General features: G+C 36.2%; 3 protein-coding genes across 4 annotated transcripts; 1 reads left to right on the forward strand and 2 right to left on the reverse strand.

Annotated features, from left to right (window-relative positions):
- Positions 1-663: 663 nt before the first annotated feature.
- On the reverse strand, positions 664-1,921 carry LOC148575731 (uncharacterized). Its single transcript, XM_088502523.1, has 2 exons — positions 1,364-1,921; positions 664-717 (listed from the first exon to the last, which is right to left on the reverse strand). The coding sequence occupies exons 1-2, from the start codon at positions 1,919-1,921 to the stop codon at positions 664-666; spliced, it is 612 nt and encodes a 203-aa protein (XP_088358649.1).
- A 465-nt stretch (positions 1,922-2,386) lies between these two features.
- LOC107625076 (peptidase uncH) lies at positions 2,387-9,800 on the forward strand. Of its 2 annotated transcripts, none has more exons than XM_016327650.3 (19): positions 2,387-2,846; positions 3,139-3,326; positions 3,649-3,753; positions 3,871-3,942; positions 4,065-4,212; positions 4,654-4,736; positions 5,105-5,160; positions 5,941-6,077; positions 6,154-6,247; positions 6,363-6,428; positions 6,544-6,766; positions 6,876-6,977; positions 7,217-7,302; positions 7,390-7,512; positions 8,726-8,795; positions 8,883-8,974; positions 9,062-9,166; positions 9,249-9,382; positions 9,464-9,800. In XM_016327650.3, exons 1-18 carry the CDS (start codon positions 2,485-2,487, stop codon positions 9,363-9,365), a joined length of 2,229 nt encoding a protein of 742 aa, XP_016183136.1. In that variant the 5' UTR covers positions 2,387-2,484; the 3' UTR covers positions 9,366-9,382; positions 9,464-9,800. The 2 variants fall into 2 exon arrangements, with proteins under 2 accessions (XP_016183136.1, XP_088357146.1); XM_088501020.1 differs by having other exon boundaries at positions 2,440-2,846; positions 3,646-3,753.
- A 1,967-nt stretch (positions 9,801-11,767) lies between these two features.
- LOC107625097 (uncharacterized) lies at positions 11,768-15,827 on the reverse strand. Its single transcript, XM_016327672.3, has 3 exons — positions 15,145-15,827; positions 13,795-13,920; positions 11,768-13,691 (listed from the first exon to the last, which is right to left on the reverse strand). The coding sequence occupies exons 1-3, from the start codon at positions 15,508-15,510 to the stop codon at positions 12,159-12,161; spliced, it is 2,025 nt and encodes a 674-aa protein (XP_016183158.2). The 5' UTR covers positions 15,511-15,827; the 3' UTR covers positions 11,768-12,158.
- Between the last annotated feature and the right edge of the window lie 256 nt (positions 15,828-16,083).

Consider the following 16,083-nt stretch of genomic DNA (forward strand, 5'->3'; position numbering starts at 1 on the left):
TCAGCCCAAACACTCATCAAGTGGGCCCTAGAAGTAGATTTTAGCACTAAAAGATTGTTTTACCCTTTCTTATGTAATCCTTAGTCATTAGCCTAGTATTTAAAGAACTTTTACACGATCTTCAAAGGGAGATCTGCCATATTTCATTTTTCATATTATATTCTCTATCAGTATGAGTTTCTAAACCTCCTAGGTTGAGGGAAGGAGGCTTGCTGAGTTTTATGGATTAATAAAAGTATTACTATTTCTCTTCAATTCGTGTTTGATTCAATTCTAAGATGTATCTTCGTTCTTCAACTTGATGAATGGGATGACCCGTGACAATCATCTTCGTTCTTCATACTAAGACCACGTGCCTGACAACCACCCGTGTTCTTCTTGGGTTCGTGTGAATACGTAACTGGAAAGCATTGAACCACCAGCTTGATTATACATATCTTAGATGACTAATCCACGACTTCGTTGGGGACTTCTCGAGACACCAGTTCAGCCGAGGTATGGGGAGATTAGGGTCTCTGTGGTAGAGGCTAGAACCCAAAGGCGCAGCATTCTCTGATCCGGAAGATCCGACCTTGTCTGTGGCGTTTTGAGTAGGATCATTAAGGAGAATGGACTGCAGGAGCTTTACCCTCAATCAGAATATATCCACACTAACCCTGGGATTCAGATCTGGAGGAGGTTGGCGACCGCGACCGTACGTCGTTGATCACATACAGCCTGCCATAGAAAAAATCATTCACAATTGAAGAGGACAGTAAGACTAGAGTTAATCCAGAAGGACAAAGCATCTCCAAGCCTTAACCATCTTCTTATCATTATAAACAGGTCAACCTAGTTTAGATCTCCTTATTTTCTTTTATGCAATTAATCAAACCACCTACCTTTCTATATTCCTGACTAAGATCTACAAGATAATCATAGCTTGCTTCAAACCACAATCCTCGTAAGATCGACCCTGACTCGCTTAGGTATTACTTGGACGACCCAGTGCACTTGCTGGTACAGTTGTACGAAGTGTGGGGATTCGTGCACCAAAGAGCCACAAACTCAAAATTTTGACCCGTATATTTATTCAAAAGTGAATAAGTCAGAACAATATTTCTTAATAATTTACAACGTATTCAGATTATGTAAAAGAAATAAATTACTACCATTTGAATGTGAAATAACAAGTTTGATTCTAAACATGCGATATTTTAAAGAACAAGATAACAAAGGTAATCAAAGATAAATTTAAATAGGATAACAATTACCAAAATAACTGCATTGATTTCTTCTTAAATTACTTTAAAATTTTGAGTCTTGTAAATAGAAAAAATTAAAAACATAGAGGATTCCGCCGATGATGCGTCCAAGTGGGTACCAGCTCTCCGAGTCGAACCAATTCCAGAACTTCGCCGTGAGGGCGCTTCCTCGACGGGGATCTATTGCTGTTCCACTTATGATTCTTCATCATTGTTGTTGTTCCCTCCCTGATGCTTTTTTTGCTGGTTACTTCTTCTTCTCTCTTCTCCATAACTGTGGTAGCAGTGGAGAAGCTTCCGCTAATGCTGCATGGTTCTTCTGAGAGCTGAGACACTACCTCTGAGACTTCACCTTCTTTTTTGTTGATGATAATGGGATTGGAAATGGGATGTGGGTTCTTTGATTCGATTTTGTCATCAGGGTTTTGAAGAGGAGGTAGAAGGGTGTCCGATTCTGGCTTCAAAATTGGAACTTGATTTCGTTTGGCAATAGATGTTTCTGATAGGACCTCTTTCACAGATTCTTCCTCTAACACTGGTGGTGGTTGCCGCTGTGGTATTTGTTGGTTAAGGTTTGAGTTGGGGAGAGATGGTGTAAGGTATTGTTGGGGGGTTTGATTATTTTGGTGATATGGATTTTGGTTTTGGGCCTGGGATTTGCTGATGCAGCAACCCATATGGAAGTTTGAAAAAACAATGCAAGAGGGTTGAAGTTTCAGAAGGTTAGTATTTAGCAGTGAGAAGAGTGGTGCCACTTTATGTACTGGTGTTGTTGGTTACTGGTGTATTGGTGTTATCATTTTGTGCCATTGATGACGACGAGGAAGGTGAGGGAGCGAGTGTTGAGAAAGAAGGAGCCAGAGTGGGGTTGAAGAGAGAGAGAGTGAGTAAGAGAGAGAGGGGTTGAAGATAAGGTAGGGAGTGCCACGTAGGATCGAATTTCCACTAACCAAGCTCAGATCCAAGTCAGGACACTTTTATCACACGGAAGACATCTATCATAGTATAACTTTAGTTTCAGACTATCATGAATACAAATGCCAACATTTTCATCTGTCATGAGTACAAATGATCATTTATTCACAAAGTTAAGTAATTATTAATTTCAGAGATCACTTAAAATGCAATCTAGCGAATGAAATGGACACAAATGTACGTAGCAGGTTTCCTCCCTGGAACATAGCTTCGGAACTGGTACTCAATGCAAGTTAAAAAGTAAAACAAAAACATTACATGGTCAATGGCCACGTTAGGCACTGGTGTTCTCACTCTCACTCTCACTCTCACCCGTTTTTCTTCATCTTCCAAGTCCCTCTTCACTCACACACACACTCTCAACTACCTCCTTTTGCCTTCTCTCTCTGCCAAAACCACTTTTCTTCATAATCGAATACACCACAACCGCCGCCTCTCCTTCTGTTGCAGGGGAATGGCGACTTCAACTGCCGCCTCTTACTCCAACACAGTAACCGCTCCCTACGGTTCTTGGAAGTCACCAATCACCGCCGATGTCGTCTCCGGCGCCTCCAAGAGGCTCGGGGGAACCGCCGTCGATGAACATGGTCGCCTCATTTGGCTCGAATCGCGTCCCACCGAAGGAGGGTAGGGTCTTAAGTCTTAACTCTCTCTCTTCGATTATTACCTCTTTTCTTGTTAGAAATGAAAATCGTAGTTAAGATTAAAAGGAGAGAAAAGGAAAAAAACACTTTCATGTTGTTCGGCGAGATTAGTCTTATGAGAGGTTCAAATAGTGCGAACCCTTAACAATAACTTGTGTTCGTTCCTTCCAAAAGTGGCATTATTATGGAAGGGTCAAAGTTAGAAAGATTTTGGATTTTGCAAATTTATTTTGGTTTATTGTTTAAAGTCTTTTGAGCTACTCAATGTGTTTCAGACGGGGTGTTCTTGTTCTTGAGCCGGAGACTCCGGGAGGTGACCCTGTAGATGTTATTCCAAAGGAGTTTGGAGTGAGGACACTGGCCCAAGAGTATGGAGGTGGTGCTTTCACGGTATCGGGGGATGTAGTCTTTTTCGCAAATTACAAGGATCAGAGGTTATACAAGCAATCCCTCAATTCCTTGGGTGAGTATTGACTATTGACTATTGATTAATCCTCAATTGTCTCTACTATTAGGCTGTACTATTGACAATTTGACATGAAATGATATTTTTGTTTGAGTTGTGTTATGTGCTCCTTTTGGCATGATTTCTGGTTTTACAGTTTTATTCCTGTTGGTTTCATCTTCAAGATCAGTCTTTAGTTGGGATTTTCTTTGAATTGAATGGATGGATTGGTATCAATATGGAATTTTCGTTCGTTTTTACTGTTAGACATTCGTGTGACTGATGCAGCATTAGAGTTTTCTTCTTTAATGCTGGTATTTTGTGGTTTTTGGCATAGCAGGTGTGCCTCCTGCACCTATCACTCCGGACTATGGTGGACCTGTAGTAAGTTATGCTGATGGAATATTGGATTCACGCTTCAACCGTTTTATCGCTGTAAGGGAAGGTAAGCTGTCCCAGAGCTGTTTGTTTTCAACATTTAAGTTAGAAAGACCCACCCCATAGTGTTTTTACCTGTTAAATCATTTATTTACTCAATCATAATTGTATATCATGATGGTAGATCGACGGGAGAGTAGTCTTAATCCTCCTACGACAATTGTGTCTATAGCACTTGGCAGCAATGATGTTCAGGGTAATAATTCTCTTCTTAGTTGTGAGTTCAATCTCGGGAGAGGTTGTTTCATACTTCCATTTTTGCTTTTCAAAGATTTTCAAACATTGCAATTACATCTGACTGGATTGTGCAATATTCAGAACCACAAGTTCTAGTTGGCGGGAGTGACTTTTATGCTTTCCCACGTCTAGATTCTAAAAGTGAAAGGATAGCATGGATCCAGTGGAGTCACCCCAACATGCCATGGGATAGAGCAGAACTTTGGGTTGGCTATATTTCAGAAAATGGGTGAGCTGAACACTTCATTTTTAGCTGTAAATTAAAGAAGCTTTCCTACCACGTGGTTCTCCCATTTAGGTGATTAGGAAGCGTTCTTTTGTTGTGTTTTTTGGTTTTTTCCATATTTGTTACAAGTTCAAACAGCTGGTACTTGATGGTATTATAAATAAAGGTGATGAATGAATTTCTATCCACTTTTCAAATCCCAACTATTACACTTCAAATGTATTGGTATACTGTTCCTTACGTTGATTCATTGTTTAGATACAGGCTTACAAAAAAATTTTAGTCCCTCTAGAAGATTTTTCCTTTTTAACTATCCATTTATGCTCTTATTTTGTGTATTGGATCTGGCTTTCAAGTACTGATGATAGTTGGAGTTACTGATTTGGGATATTTGTATATGTTATTTTTCAACTTGGAGTTTAATTATCTTAATGTTCCATACAGAGAGATCCACAAGCGCGTCTGTGTTGCTGGGGGTGATCCTTCACTTGTGGAATCTCCAACTGAGCCTAAGTGGTCCCCTGATGGTATGTAAATTTGGCATCTTCTTTAATCCTGAAAAAGAACTTTACATTTTATAAACTAAAAAAACTTGGCTATAGTTATCAAGCATGTAGTTTTGTTGGCTAAAGAAGGCATTTTCTTAATATCATCAAGTTATGATTTCATTAGACATTGACGCATGATTCTTATTGCTCTAGGTTATTTAATATTTAATGATGTGGAACTTTTACAATATACTGGAACTCCCATGCTTTGAGTGATATTGTTTCTTGCCGGGTTCTGTTGTACTTGGTGCTGATTCAAAGTTTATTTCTGAATCTAACAGGAACATTAGTTATAACCTTTAGGTGCCTCTTCAAACTAGTTATTCTTTGCATATGTTAATATGCAGGTGAGCTTTTTTTCATCACAGATAGGAAAAATGGTTTCTGGAATATCCATAGATGGGTAATTTTCATTATCTTATTATTGCTGCTACCCATTTCTAGTGTATGATAACTTATATTAACTTTTGGCTTCTATATTGCTCCATATTCTGCTTGATTTTAAATTATTGTGGAAGGATATATGCACATATATGTCGGTGGGTACAAAATTATATTTTATTACATTAACAGCTTCAAATGTTTTTGACAAGAAGGTTTCAAAGCTGACATAGTGTTTTCTCAATTTGAATTTTCTTGTTTGGTGCTTGTTCTTTCAATGTGTGTCTAATATTGTATCACTTGTAAACAGTTCATTCAGCAGCTTTAAATTTTAACATGGAAGTTCCATAGCCAACTTAGTGCCTTTCTGCTTTGAGCTTGTTTCAACAAATAGAGTTCCAAAGATTTTTGTACTTTTCTATTTATATTCTGAATGATGAGTGCAGTATTGATTTTACCAAATTAAGATTTTGTAGTGTCAATATGCTACTATGAATAATATTAAGAGCTGGCAAAATCTTATATTTGATCTTCGTATGACTTGTCTCCAGAAATCAGTTTTAATTTCTAATATCTTTCCACCTTTGTTATGTTTAATATCTCCTTTTTTTCGATTATAAAAATTATATATGTTGACACTACTCTGTGGCTCTGTATTATCATATTTGGGCTTTTTCCTTTCTGCCGTGCTTTTGTGCAACAGAATGATTGTCAAAGATAAATTGATGGCATGCACAGGTCATTGAAAGAATTGATTACTTCACTTTTTATAGTTCTTTTCTAACTAATGAGTTGGTTACAGATTGAATCTGAGAATAAGGTTGAGCCTGTTAATTTTTTGGATGCTGAGTTTGCAAGGCCATTGTGGATTTTTGGTATGAACTCATATGTATTTGTTCAAAGTGGTAAACAGAGAAACTCAATTGTTTGCAGTTACAGGTTAGTTTAACTCTGTTGATTCACTCATTTCCATTTTTACCTTTATCCACTCATTCTGTTTTGATTGTATTTTCAGGCAGCAGGGGAAGTCATATCTTGGAATTATTCATGATGTGCAGAGCTCAACACTTACTCCGCTTGATATTCCTTTCACTGATTTGGATAACATTGTAATTTTTGAAATTAGTTTCACTTTTTCTCTTTTCCCTTTTGTTTTTTGGTGGATCCAGATAAATTGCTTCATAGTTAACTCTAAAATCTAAGTTGTGCAAGTTGCCATTGTAGACTTCTGGTAAAGAATGCCTGTATTTGGAGGGAGCTTCTGCAGTTCATCCATCATCGATCGCCAAGGTGTTTCCCATTCTTATCGCCGAGCCCATTTTCTTTTAAAGATAAAACAGGAAAAGAAAAATCAGATTCTTTTTTTCAATGCACCCTCTGAGATGGTTGGTTCCTTGCTTTTCAGGTGACTTTAGATGATGATAAATCAAAAGTAGTCAACTTCAATATTATTTGGTCCTCCTCACCTGATAGCTTAAAATATAGTTCGTATATCAGTAAGCCAGAATTGATTGAATTCCCAACTGAGGTTCCTGGTCAAAATGCTTATGCGTACTTTTATCCGCCAACAAATCCTATTTATCAAGCTAATCAAGGAGAAAAGCCACCTCTATTGTTGAAGAGCCACGGTAAATCTTGGTCTTGTATAAAAATTCATTACATTCTCTTCTGTATTCTAATTCATTTAGCCACGGTAATCTTTGTTAAATATTTGCATGTTATATTTGAATATTTCAGGGGGACCTACTGCTGAAACACGTGGACTTTTAAATTTGAGCATTCAGTACTGGACTAGTAGAGGTTGGGCATTTGCTGATGTTAATTATGGTGGTAGCACTGGTATGCTTCTCACTTTGGCTACACTTAATTTCCCTGTATTACATTATACTTTTTTCATCTCTCTCTTTTTTTGTAGTTGAGCCCGATAGATGTTCAGGTGGCCAGTTTATTTTCTGGCCATCCGATGAAATATTCATTGCAAATAATTTTCTATTCGAGTTCGTGTTCATTATAGCCTGTTATAGTCCGTTTCAGTTGTTGAAAGGAGGAAAGTAAACTGACTAATATTTCTTGAAGAGGTTATGGAAGGGAGTACAGAGAACGGCTTTTGGGACAGTGGGGAATAGTTGATGTCAATGACTGTTGTAGTTGTGCTAAATATTTGGTAATTATTATGTATTTATAATACTTTTTCCTTACCTTTGTGGTTGATGAATCTATTAAAAGAGTGATTGTATAATCTCTTATCTAGGTGGCAAATGGAAAGGTTGATGGGGAGCGTCTTTGTATAACTGGAGGCTCAGCTGGTGGTTATACCACTTTAGCTGCACTTGCTTTTAGAGACACTTTTAAAGCTGGGGCTTCTTTGTATGGTGTGAGTGCTTTTGAAACTTCAATCTAACTTTTGTCATGCATGGTTAAATTTATATCCATTGATTATGATAATCTTTAGGGATTAGTTACTTGTTCTTTTAGCTTAAAAAACATTTTAATGATACAGTTTTTAAGAGATTTTCTTTTCTTTTCTTGTGCCCCTCCCCCTCCTTTAGAAGCAACTAATTCCAGCTTATGAAAATAAAACAAAAGCCTTATATTATAAGAAAAAGGCATCCCAACCCTTTTCCACCCTTTTATCATATTTTGAACTTTTTCCTTCCTTTTCTCTTTCTTTTTGTTTATCCTCAATTGGAGGTTTTACTTCTTGTTGAGCCATCGAAGAAACAGAAAAAAGAAGGGGAAAAATGGTTCAAGTACTATTTTAGTCTCTAGCACTCTGGTCAGATGAACTCAATGTTGTCCCACCATAAATATAAGTGAAGTACATGACACCGTTAATGTGTGTTCAGTTTCCTCTCTTAATATGTATGAATATGTTAATGCTGTGATTATAGAGGTAAGAAAAATCTAATAACGTTTCTGTTAGAAGATCTTAGGATTTGCTTAGACACCAAAAAAATATTAGGGTTTACTTGATGAATAAGTAGGTTAATAATGGGCCAACATAGTGACAATAGGTAGGTTAACAATAACTGCTAACTAATTACATTCTCACTGCACGTTACTAAGGGTGCAAAGTATTTTTTTTCCGGATTTAATAGAGGGACAACATTGAGTCTATTTGAAAGCTTTTGGGAGAAAAAAATGGAGGTTTCAAACATTAGAGATGAAACTACAAAAAATAAAATAAAATAAAAACAATGTGCACGCATGCTTTTAGGTGTGCATATATTGCATTTCAGTTGTGTGTATAGCTGTGTCTGGTGCATATCCGACCTTGAAAGAAAATCTTGACCCTTGTGGAACGTTTGTTGATTGGGGTTCTGACAAGTGTCCATGTTCCATTTGGTTGCTCTTGCGGACACACCGCCATAGTTAGTGTCCATGCTTCATAGTTTTGTTTTCTTCTGGGGACAAGTTTATCTAATCTTAGTATCTTACAGATTTTAAACAAACGTCACTTTTTCTAAATTCAATATTTTGGCCAATATCAAGATTAACACATCGTATGATCTACTAAGAATGTAAGTTAAAATATTGACCTAACAATTGATGAAGAGAATTATTTTTGCAATTGGTTTCTCTAACAGGTAGGCGATTTGAGCTTGTTGAGTGCAGAAACTCATAAATTCGAATCCCATTACATTGATAAGCTTGTTGGTAAGTCACTGATGACTATTCAACAGTTACTTCTTTGTTTTATTTGTTTCCTCTGGTTTTTAATCTGTATATCTTCACTAATTTTAGGAGGTGAAAAGGAGTTGATTGAAAGATCCCCAATCAACCATGTTGACCAATTTTCTTGTCCCATAATTTTATTTCAAGGATTAGAGGACAAGGTTAGTAACAATGCAATTATTTTTATTATTATATTACCATGTGTAACTTAAATAATCTCGAGATCTAGTCTGATGCCACATTTGCAGGTTGTGCCTCCTGATCAAGCTCGGAAAATTTACCAGGCACTGAAGGAAAAAGGGGTGCCTGTTGCTCTTGTTGAATATGAAGGAGAGCAACATGGCTTCCGGAAGGTATGTTGAGAATTATTTTTCTTGATAGAAATGAAATTGATGTAGAAAACTGTGACTGTATGCTGCAATGGATTGTATGCAGGCTGAGAACATCAAGTTTACACTTGAACAACAAATGGTCTTCTTTGCACGATTGATTGGGAACTTCAATGTTGCTGACGATATTACTCCAATCAAAATCGACAACTTTGATAACTGAGCGCAGCTTTTTCAGAGGTACGGGTGATCACTTTCGTCATATCTATATGAAAACAAGAACTGAGGAATCTCTGCTCATGAAACCTTGTATTGCTTCAGAAATCTTTGCTAGACATTTCTGCATTGTTGAGCTTCTGGTGTCACTGCAGCTTCTGTCATAGCAGTTGTTGCCCTCCATATATTCCTCCATATATGGTCATGGACAAAGAATGTGCCGAGTTTCTGCTTGCATTTTCTTAAATCTTGATTGGGAGTGTAATTCAATGTTTAATTTGTTTTGTAAGTTTCACCTAAATCTTGTGCCGGAGTCACTAATATATGTTTTGGACCCATGTTGTAGATAAATTGAATAATGATGAATAGATAACGTGGATAATGGCTATTGTCAACTATTTTGCATATAAGAATGATAATTAGTGCAACTCTCAAAAAGAAATTCGAAATCGAATATCACAAATGTGGAATTTTACGCCAGAGAGAAAAATCAACGTGTAAATTCAAATTGATTATATTTTGGAATTTGGAATTTTATGCCGGAGAGAAAAATCACCTTGTAAAATTCAAACTGATTAATCATTTTTCCTGTTTATAAATTATATAGTTTGGGAGCCCTAATTTTTTCATTATGAAAATAATATAGGTTTAAATAAATTACACATTTCTTCTACTGCTGTTCTGTTACGTTTTTTTTTTCCTTTTTGCTTCTTTCTTGTTCTTTTTCTCTATTTTGCATTTTATTAATTTTTTATTTTTTTATTTTTCTAGAGAAAGAAACAAGAGGGAAAATGTAAATTTTCTGAGTTATTTTTTACGTTGTTTTTCTTCAAAATTCTGTGTTTATTGATAAGAGGAAAAACAAAAATAAATAAAACAGAAAAATGAAAAGTTTTGTTAAAAAATAAAAAAATGTATAAATTTGTGAAGCTAAACACACAAATTTATGAAGTTGCTACATAGAAAAAAAATAAGAGGAAAAATAGGAAGATGAAACAAAAGTTGCAGAATTTTGTAAAAAGTATAAAATACGAAAATTTATGAAATTGAAATTGAACACAAAATAATTACATAGACAAAAGAAAAAAGAAAGATCTAGAAGAAAAACAGGAAGAATAGATTTATTTGTTCCTTCACAAAGACTTGCATACTGGTAGTTGAAATATAGTTTATTATTTTAAAAAATTGAATTCATTTTTCTAAAAAAGACATAAGTCTTTTATATTAGAGACTTAGAGTTGTACAAATTATATCTTCATTTGTTGTTTCTATTTTTACCTTTATTTTAGTTGTCATAGTTTATTTTTTCATGGTGTTTTTTGAGTTGCAAATAATTAAAAAAAAATTAAAATGAATGAAAATGAGAAACACCAAAAATATAAATTAGTTTTATAATCATGATATATTTGAATATACCTATTAAAGAGATCTGTCAAATTTGAACTTACTTGGGTCTAGAAAAATGAATGAGCATGAAAAATACCAAAAATGTAAATATAAAATTATGAATCAATTTTATAATCATGATATATTTGAATGTATTTAGTAAAAAAATATGACAAATTTAAAATTACTTGAAAGAGTTTTCGCTAATTGGTATGATTGATTAAGAAATAAAGAGTAGTAGAATCTTATGTAACATGCATAAGTAAATCAAATAATGTAGTAGTAATAGTATTAATATGTATATGTTGTAGAATTTCAATATTTGTAACTGAAAATTTTATAATTATTACTATGACACTTTTAATATATATTTATTATATTTAATTAGTACTTTAAGTTTTAATTGAATAATAATAGATAAGTATTTTTTAATTTTTTCAAAATCTTTTACTAAAAGATGATTGGTTGATTTCTAAGTTTTGTCAAATAAGCAAAATTATTGATATAGCATCCTTAGAAAGAGAAATATGGTTTAAACACAGTACAAAAGAACTTATATATCAATTTTTAAATAATAAGAATAGATAGATAAATTCTTCCCTTTTTTTGGAGTTAAAATTGTTCTTGGAAATGTATTTCATAAAACTGTAAGCTGTTATATCGACATGGGCATAGTCTGTCTTCCCATGTGGTTGTAAGCATTTAAACTTTCGTAATAGTGGAAAAGAAGGTAGTTAGCCCTCAATATTTCAAGGATCAAGTATGTAACACCTCTAAAGTAGTTTTCGAAAATGGATCCTTTTATTATTATTATTTTTTTTTTTTTGCTTATTATTTGTTAAAGTATAATCTTTCACCTTGTACTCTTTGCCAAACAATTGAAAAAAAAATTGAAAGATCCACTCCCGTAGTTTTGTCCCAAGACCAGACATCATGCTTGTGATACCCTATAATCCATGACGAAATGTAAGCCACACCTTTATCAAAAAAAATGAAATTGCGAAAGAAAAAAAGATCATGCTATTATCTATAATTTATGATTATTACTTTCGCTGAATGTTTTCCTCAGACTCAAATTATACAGTACAAGCAACGTGCCTCTCATAATTTTCCTAAGATCCAACGTTACAAACAGACTATTTCACAATATGAAGATCTAGGCCATGGCAAGAAAAATAATATATAAAAAAATGAAATAAAATGAAATCTGCTCTATACTTAGTATGAGTGATAATGGAGAACTTGAACCTAGCCAAAAGTCAGAAAAAGGAAAAGTGCATTTACGTTTGGCTCTTCACTTCTGAGCAGATTTTGTAGAAGCAATCTATTTGAACTTCCACAATTCAAAATGAAACTGCTTCATTGTTGGGTCAAGTTGGTGACAAATCTCTTCTGAGCCTTTCTATGTTCAGCTTTATACCTTCTGTTTAAGAACATGGCGCAACCTAACCTTCTGGCTTTCCATCCTGGCCTCTAGAAGTCTTGCTTTCAAACTGTTCTTCTCCGCACCCTGATTATGTGAATTCCCGGAGTCAGGAGATCTCAATTGACACAGAGGATCCTGGGGACTTAGACCATCTTTACCTGATCCCCAGTCAGGAGACGCGATGCTCCCATTAGACAACTTCCCATTTGAAAGACTCCCATTTATTCCTTCTGCAGAGATTATCTTGTAGTTATCCGCATTAGTCGGACCAGACCTCCAAAACCTGGCTATGGATGATACTTTCTTTGATTGCTTACTTAATACTGAAGAAACTTCACTAATTTCAGTTAATGGGGACTCTTCGCTGGTATTCTCTTTACAGTCAAGCCCGCTCCTCTCTGAGATGTTACACTCTCGATAATTCTTAGTCATAGATGGGATACTCCCTTCCGGTGAACAGATTGATCCTGGATCCTCAACATGGCTCACAATTTCCCATCCACTTCCGTCGTCTTGCATATCAACAATCTCAGGCACCGATGCGTCCAATCGCCTTGGAAAGTTAACCTTACTTATCATATTGGGTTCAGGACTTGCTGCGAGAATCTTTGAGGCATGACTCACTGGAGAATGCATAACACATGGATCAATCTCCCTTTCCTTAGGTTGACCAGAGTTCAGATCTTCGAAAATGGAAAATAAATTGTTTTGATTGGGAGGTTCATAGGAAAATCCTTTGATGTCTTGAATGTTCATGGAAGCTGCAGCATTTTTAAGTGAACTTGCTTCTCTAATATCCGTTCCATTTTGGTTAACATTTACTGACTTAAGAAAGATTTCCAAATTTGCTACAAGTTCATTCATTTGTGAGTACTTCGCATCAACAGCAACTTTTGCATCTATCAACTTCATTTGAACACGTTCTTCGCGCCAGACTTCAGCCATCTGCAACATCCTTTTCTCCTCCTCTACTTCTTCCCTGAGTTTCATAGTTTCCCTCTTCAATACTTCAACTTCAGCCTTGTCTTCTCCAATTTCCTTAGCAAGCTCATCACACACTTCCTCGATCAAATCTTTCTCCTTCCTTTCCTTCTCATACTCCTGCATGCAGCGCTTTGCTAACAACTTAGCATCAGCCAACTCACTAACTAACCTGGAATTCACAATTTCAATCCTTTGACGACTTCTCCTTTCTTGACTCAACTCTGCTTTAATGTCATCAATGTAGGCACGAATTTTCTCATGCTCTCTGCTTTGCCATAAGGCTTTTTCCTTGCTAACTTTCTTCAAGAAATGCTCAACTTTCTTTTTGGAGGAGTGACGCTCAGTCTCAAGCTCCTGAATCCTCACACGAGCCTGCTCTAGTTCAGCTTCAAGAGCAGATACAGCACTTTCCTTTTGGTCAAGAAGTTTCACCTGGTTGCAAATATATTGTGCCTCGTCCCATGTTTCTATACAAACAGGATCCCATTTTGTTATCCCCTCCGCTGCGGCGCTGGAAAACTGGAGAGAATGGTGGAGCTGAAAAGGAATGCAGTATGTTCAAGCCTTTATGCAAATATATGGCCTTTACTACAATCTTAAATCCTTCAGAGCTGTTAATACTTAATAGTTGCAATGTTACCTCACAGAGTTTTCTATCCTTTGTCCGCAAAATGGCATATGGACTTAATGACAGATTCTTCAAGTCTCCATGCATCACACCATTTCGATGACTGAGAAAATAGAGGTTTGCACGTCCAATTCCATGCTGTAGATAAGTGTGTACTAGTTAAAAGTGGAAGTGAAAAAAATATCAAATTTATACCCCAAAAGAACTAACAAGATCTGAAGTTGATGACCATGAATGACATAAGAATAAGATCCACTGAGAAATACTAATTCTCTAATGTCATAAGCAATGTGTTGCATAGAACCCAGAGGGAGTTAGCTTATTGCAAGTGGGCTAAGTCTTGGGTGAGCTTTATCCACAAGGTCAAAGGTTCGAACCTAAGAAGCTCTCCCGGGGAGGAACCATACCATTTACCACTTCAAGTCCCAGGGGCTTAGGCTTAGGCTTATTTGCCTATCCTTTCCGGTCGAAAATAAATAAATTAAATAAAATGAAACAACGAATGTGTTGCATAGAAATATACCAAATGACAATCTAGTGTACAAGAATTAGATAGAAGTGGAAACATGCAACTTCCCAGATTCCATTGCAAATAATTTCACAACTGATCAATCAAAAGATCTAATTCCATTCCAAATTGATGGTCATTTTAACTATTTTTGGTATCATAAATCAATACATCTAACATAAGTATATTATGACTTCCATTATCTCCACAGGGAAACTCTATTCAACCTATTTCTCCAATTATTCGTATATTACAAAGAACCATAATAAATTTTCAGAAGAGTTACGTCAATCATAAGTCAACTAAGCAACACTTTATGGCTGGAAATTATAGTTGCTTCTTGAAAATAAGGGATAACTATAGCACCGTCTCTTTTTTTCTTCATTAGTGGTTTGCAGGTTATACTTTAATTGAGTAGCAACATTTATTGCAACAAACAACAACCAAGTGTACCATAGAAAGTCCCTTGAAAGCCTAATACAAAACTCTCTACTCAACATTCACAAGATGGAATAGGCATAATCATGAAAATCAAAATAAAAATAAAATCGAGAAAGGAAGAAAGAAAAAATTTTAAATGTGTAACACTCTTAAACTTTGAAATCACGCAGCAATAGAATCACCAAGGTGGGCCTACAAAACAGTACACAATAAAAGGTAGAAAGTAGGAACCGCATTGCTGAATGGAAACTTCAAATTTCAACCTGACACGGTAATTAAAAAGCAGAGTACCAAAGAAACACCAAAAAGGTAATGGACCTCAAAATATATTTCATTTTTTCTACCCAAAAGAAAAAAAAAGAAACATTAAAAAGAAAAATCAATCATCGTTGAAAGAAAAAAGGAGGGTTTACCTGAAGTCCCAACCGATCCTCAGCGATGCTTCTTCCGTGATCGCCAACTTCCGGGAGCTGTAGCCGCCACAGCTCAGCGGCGAGCTTCCGCGCCGACACGGCCGCCCTCTTCCAACCGAAGTAACTCACCAGCTTCTCGTCCTGCTGGAGCTGATCGCTGCCAGCTCCGGCGCCGTTCGTCTCGAGGAGAGTTTCATGCCTGCTTCGTCTGCCATTAGGAGCGCCGCTTCGTCTCACGGGAGGTTTTCGGGAGGTCCTCGGCGACTGTTGGAGATTCGAGGAAGGGCAGGGGTTTCGGGCGCCGCTGGGAACAATGCTCGCCAAAAATGGCAGCGGTGGATGGTTAGAGTCGCCAGAGAACTTCATCGTTGGGTGCGGATAATGTTGTCCATTTGGGAACAACACGCTCAAGGTGGGGCAGCTTTTGTGTGTGTGTGTGTGTGAGAGAGAGAGAGAGAGAGAATGTGGAGTGTTGCGGTTTAGTTACTCAGAGTTTCAGAGACTCAGAGAGAGAGAGATTGTTTGTTTGTTTCTTGTGGGAGTTGTGTTGCGTGCTGGGCGGAGGTTTGTATTGAATTGAAGGAAGCTTGCCTGCCAGCTGAGAAAAATAGAGGCAAACTGCAGATACGGATACAGATACAGATACAGATACACAGATTCCTTTTTTACACTTTTACTGTATGAGAGAGAGAGAGTGATATACATGTATACGACTCCATATGTCATGACGTACGGTCGTAGTCTTCTTTCAATTTCAAATCTAAGGGGAAATTACTATTAAGGGTTACTTTTGGTTAGTGTACGTGCTAAATTTTTTGGCTAAAAAATTCAGATAAAGAAGTGAGATTAGGCATATATCTTAATATTGTAATTTTTTGCGTTTTTTAAAATTGTAGGATGTATACAAATTGGATCCGATTTTTATACCTCTTACAAATT

Source organism: Arachis ipaensis, chromosome B1 (genome assembly GCF_059453495.1).
Source record: "Arachis ipaensis isolate K30076 ecotype BB chromosome B1, ASM5945349v1, whole genome shotgun sequence".
Lineage (NCBI taxonomy): Eukaryota > Viridiplantae > Streptophyta > Magnoliopsida > Fabales > Fabaceae > Arachis > Arachis ipaensis.

Bases quoted from the DNA above. Each gene is read 5' to 3' on its own strand.
- LOC107625076 (XM_088501020.1), top strand. From the start codon at position 2,485: ATGGCCACGTTAGGCACTGGTGTTCTCACTCTCACTCTCACTCTCACC. The intron at 4,737-5,104 runs GTATGTAAATTT...GTTAATATGCAG, and splicing joins GCCTAAGTGGTCCCCTGATG to GTGAGCTTTTTTTCATCACA. The intron at 8,975-9,061 runs GTTAGTAACAAT...CCACATTTGCAG, and splicing joins TTCAAGGATTAGAGGACAAG to GTTGTGCCTCCTGATCAAGC.
- LOC148575731 (XM_088502523.1), bottom strand. From the start codon at position 1,921: ATGGGTTGCTGCATCAGCAAATCCCAGGCCCAAAACCAAAATCCATAT. The intron at 718-1,363 runs GTACCCACTTGG...TTTCTATGGCAG, and splicing joins TGGTTCGACTCGGAGAGCTG to GCTGTATGTGATCAACGACG.
- LOC107625097 (XM_016327672.3), bottom strand. From the start codon at position 15,510: ATGAAGTTCTCTGGCGACTCTAACCATCCACCGCTGCCATTTTTGGCG. The intron at 13,921-15,144 runs GTAAACCCTCCT...ACTTATCTACAG, and splicing joins AGGATCGGTTGGGACTTCAG to CATGGAATTGGACGTGCAAA. The intron at 13,692-13,794 runs GTAACATTGCAA...ATTCCTTTTCAG, and splicing joins AGGATAGAAAACTCTGTGAG to CTCCACCATTCTCTCCAGTT.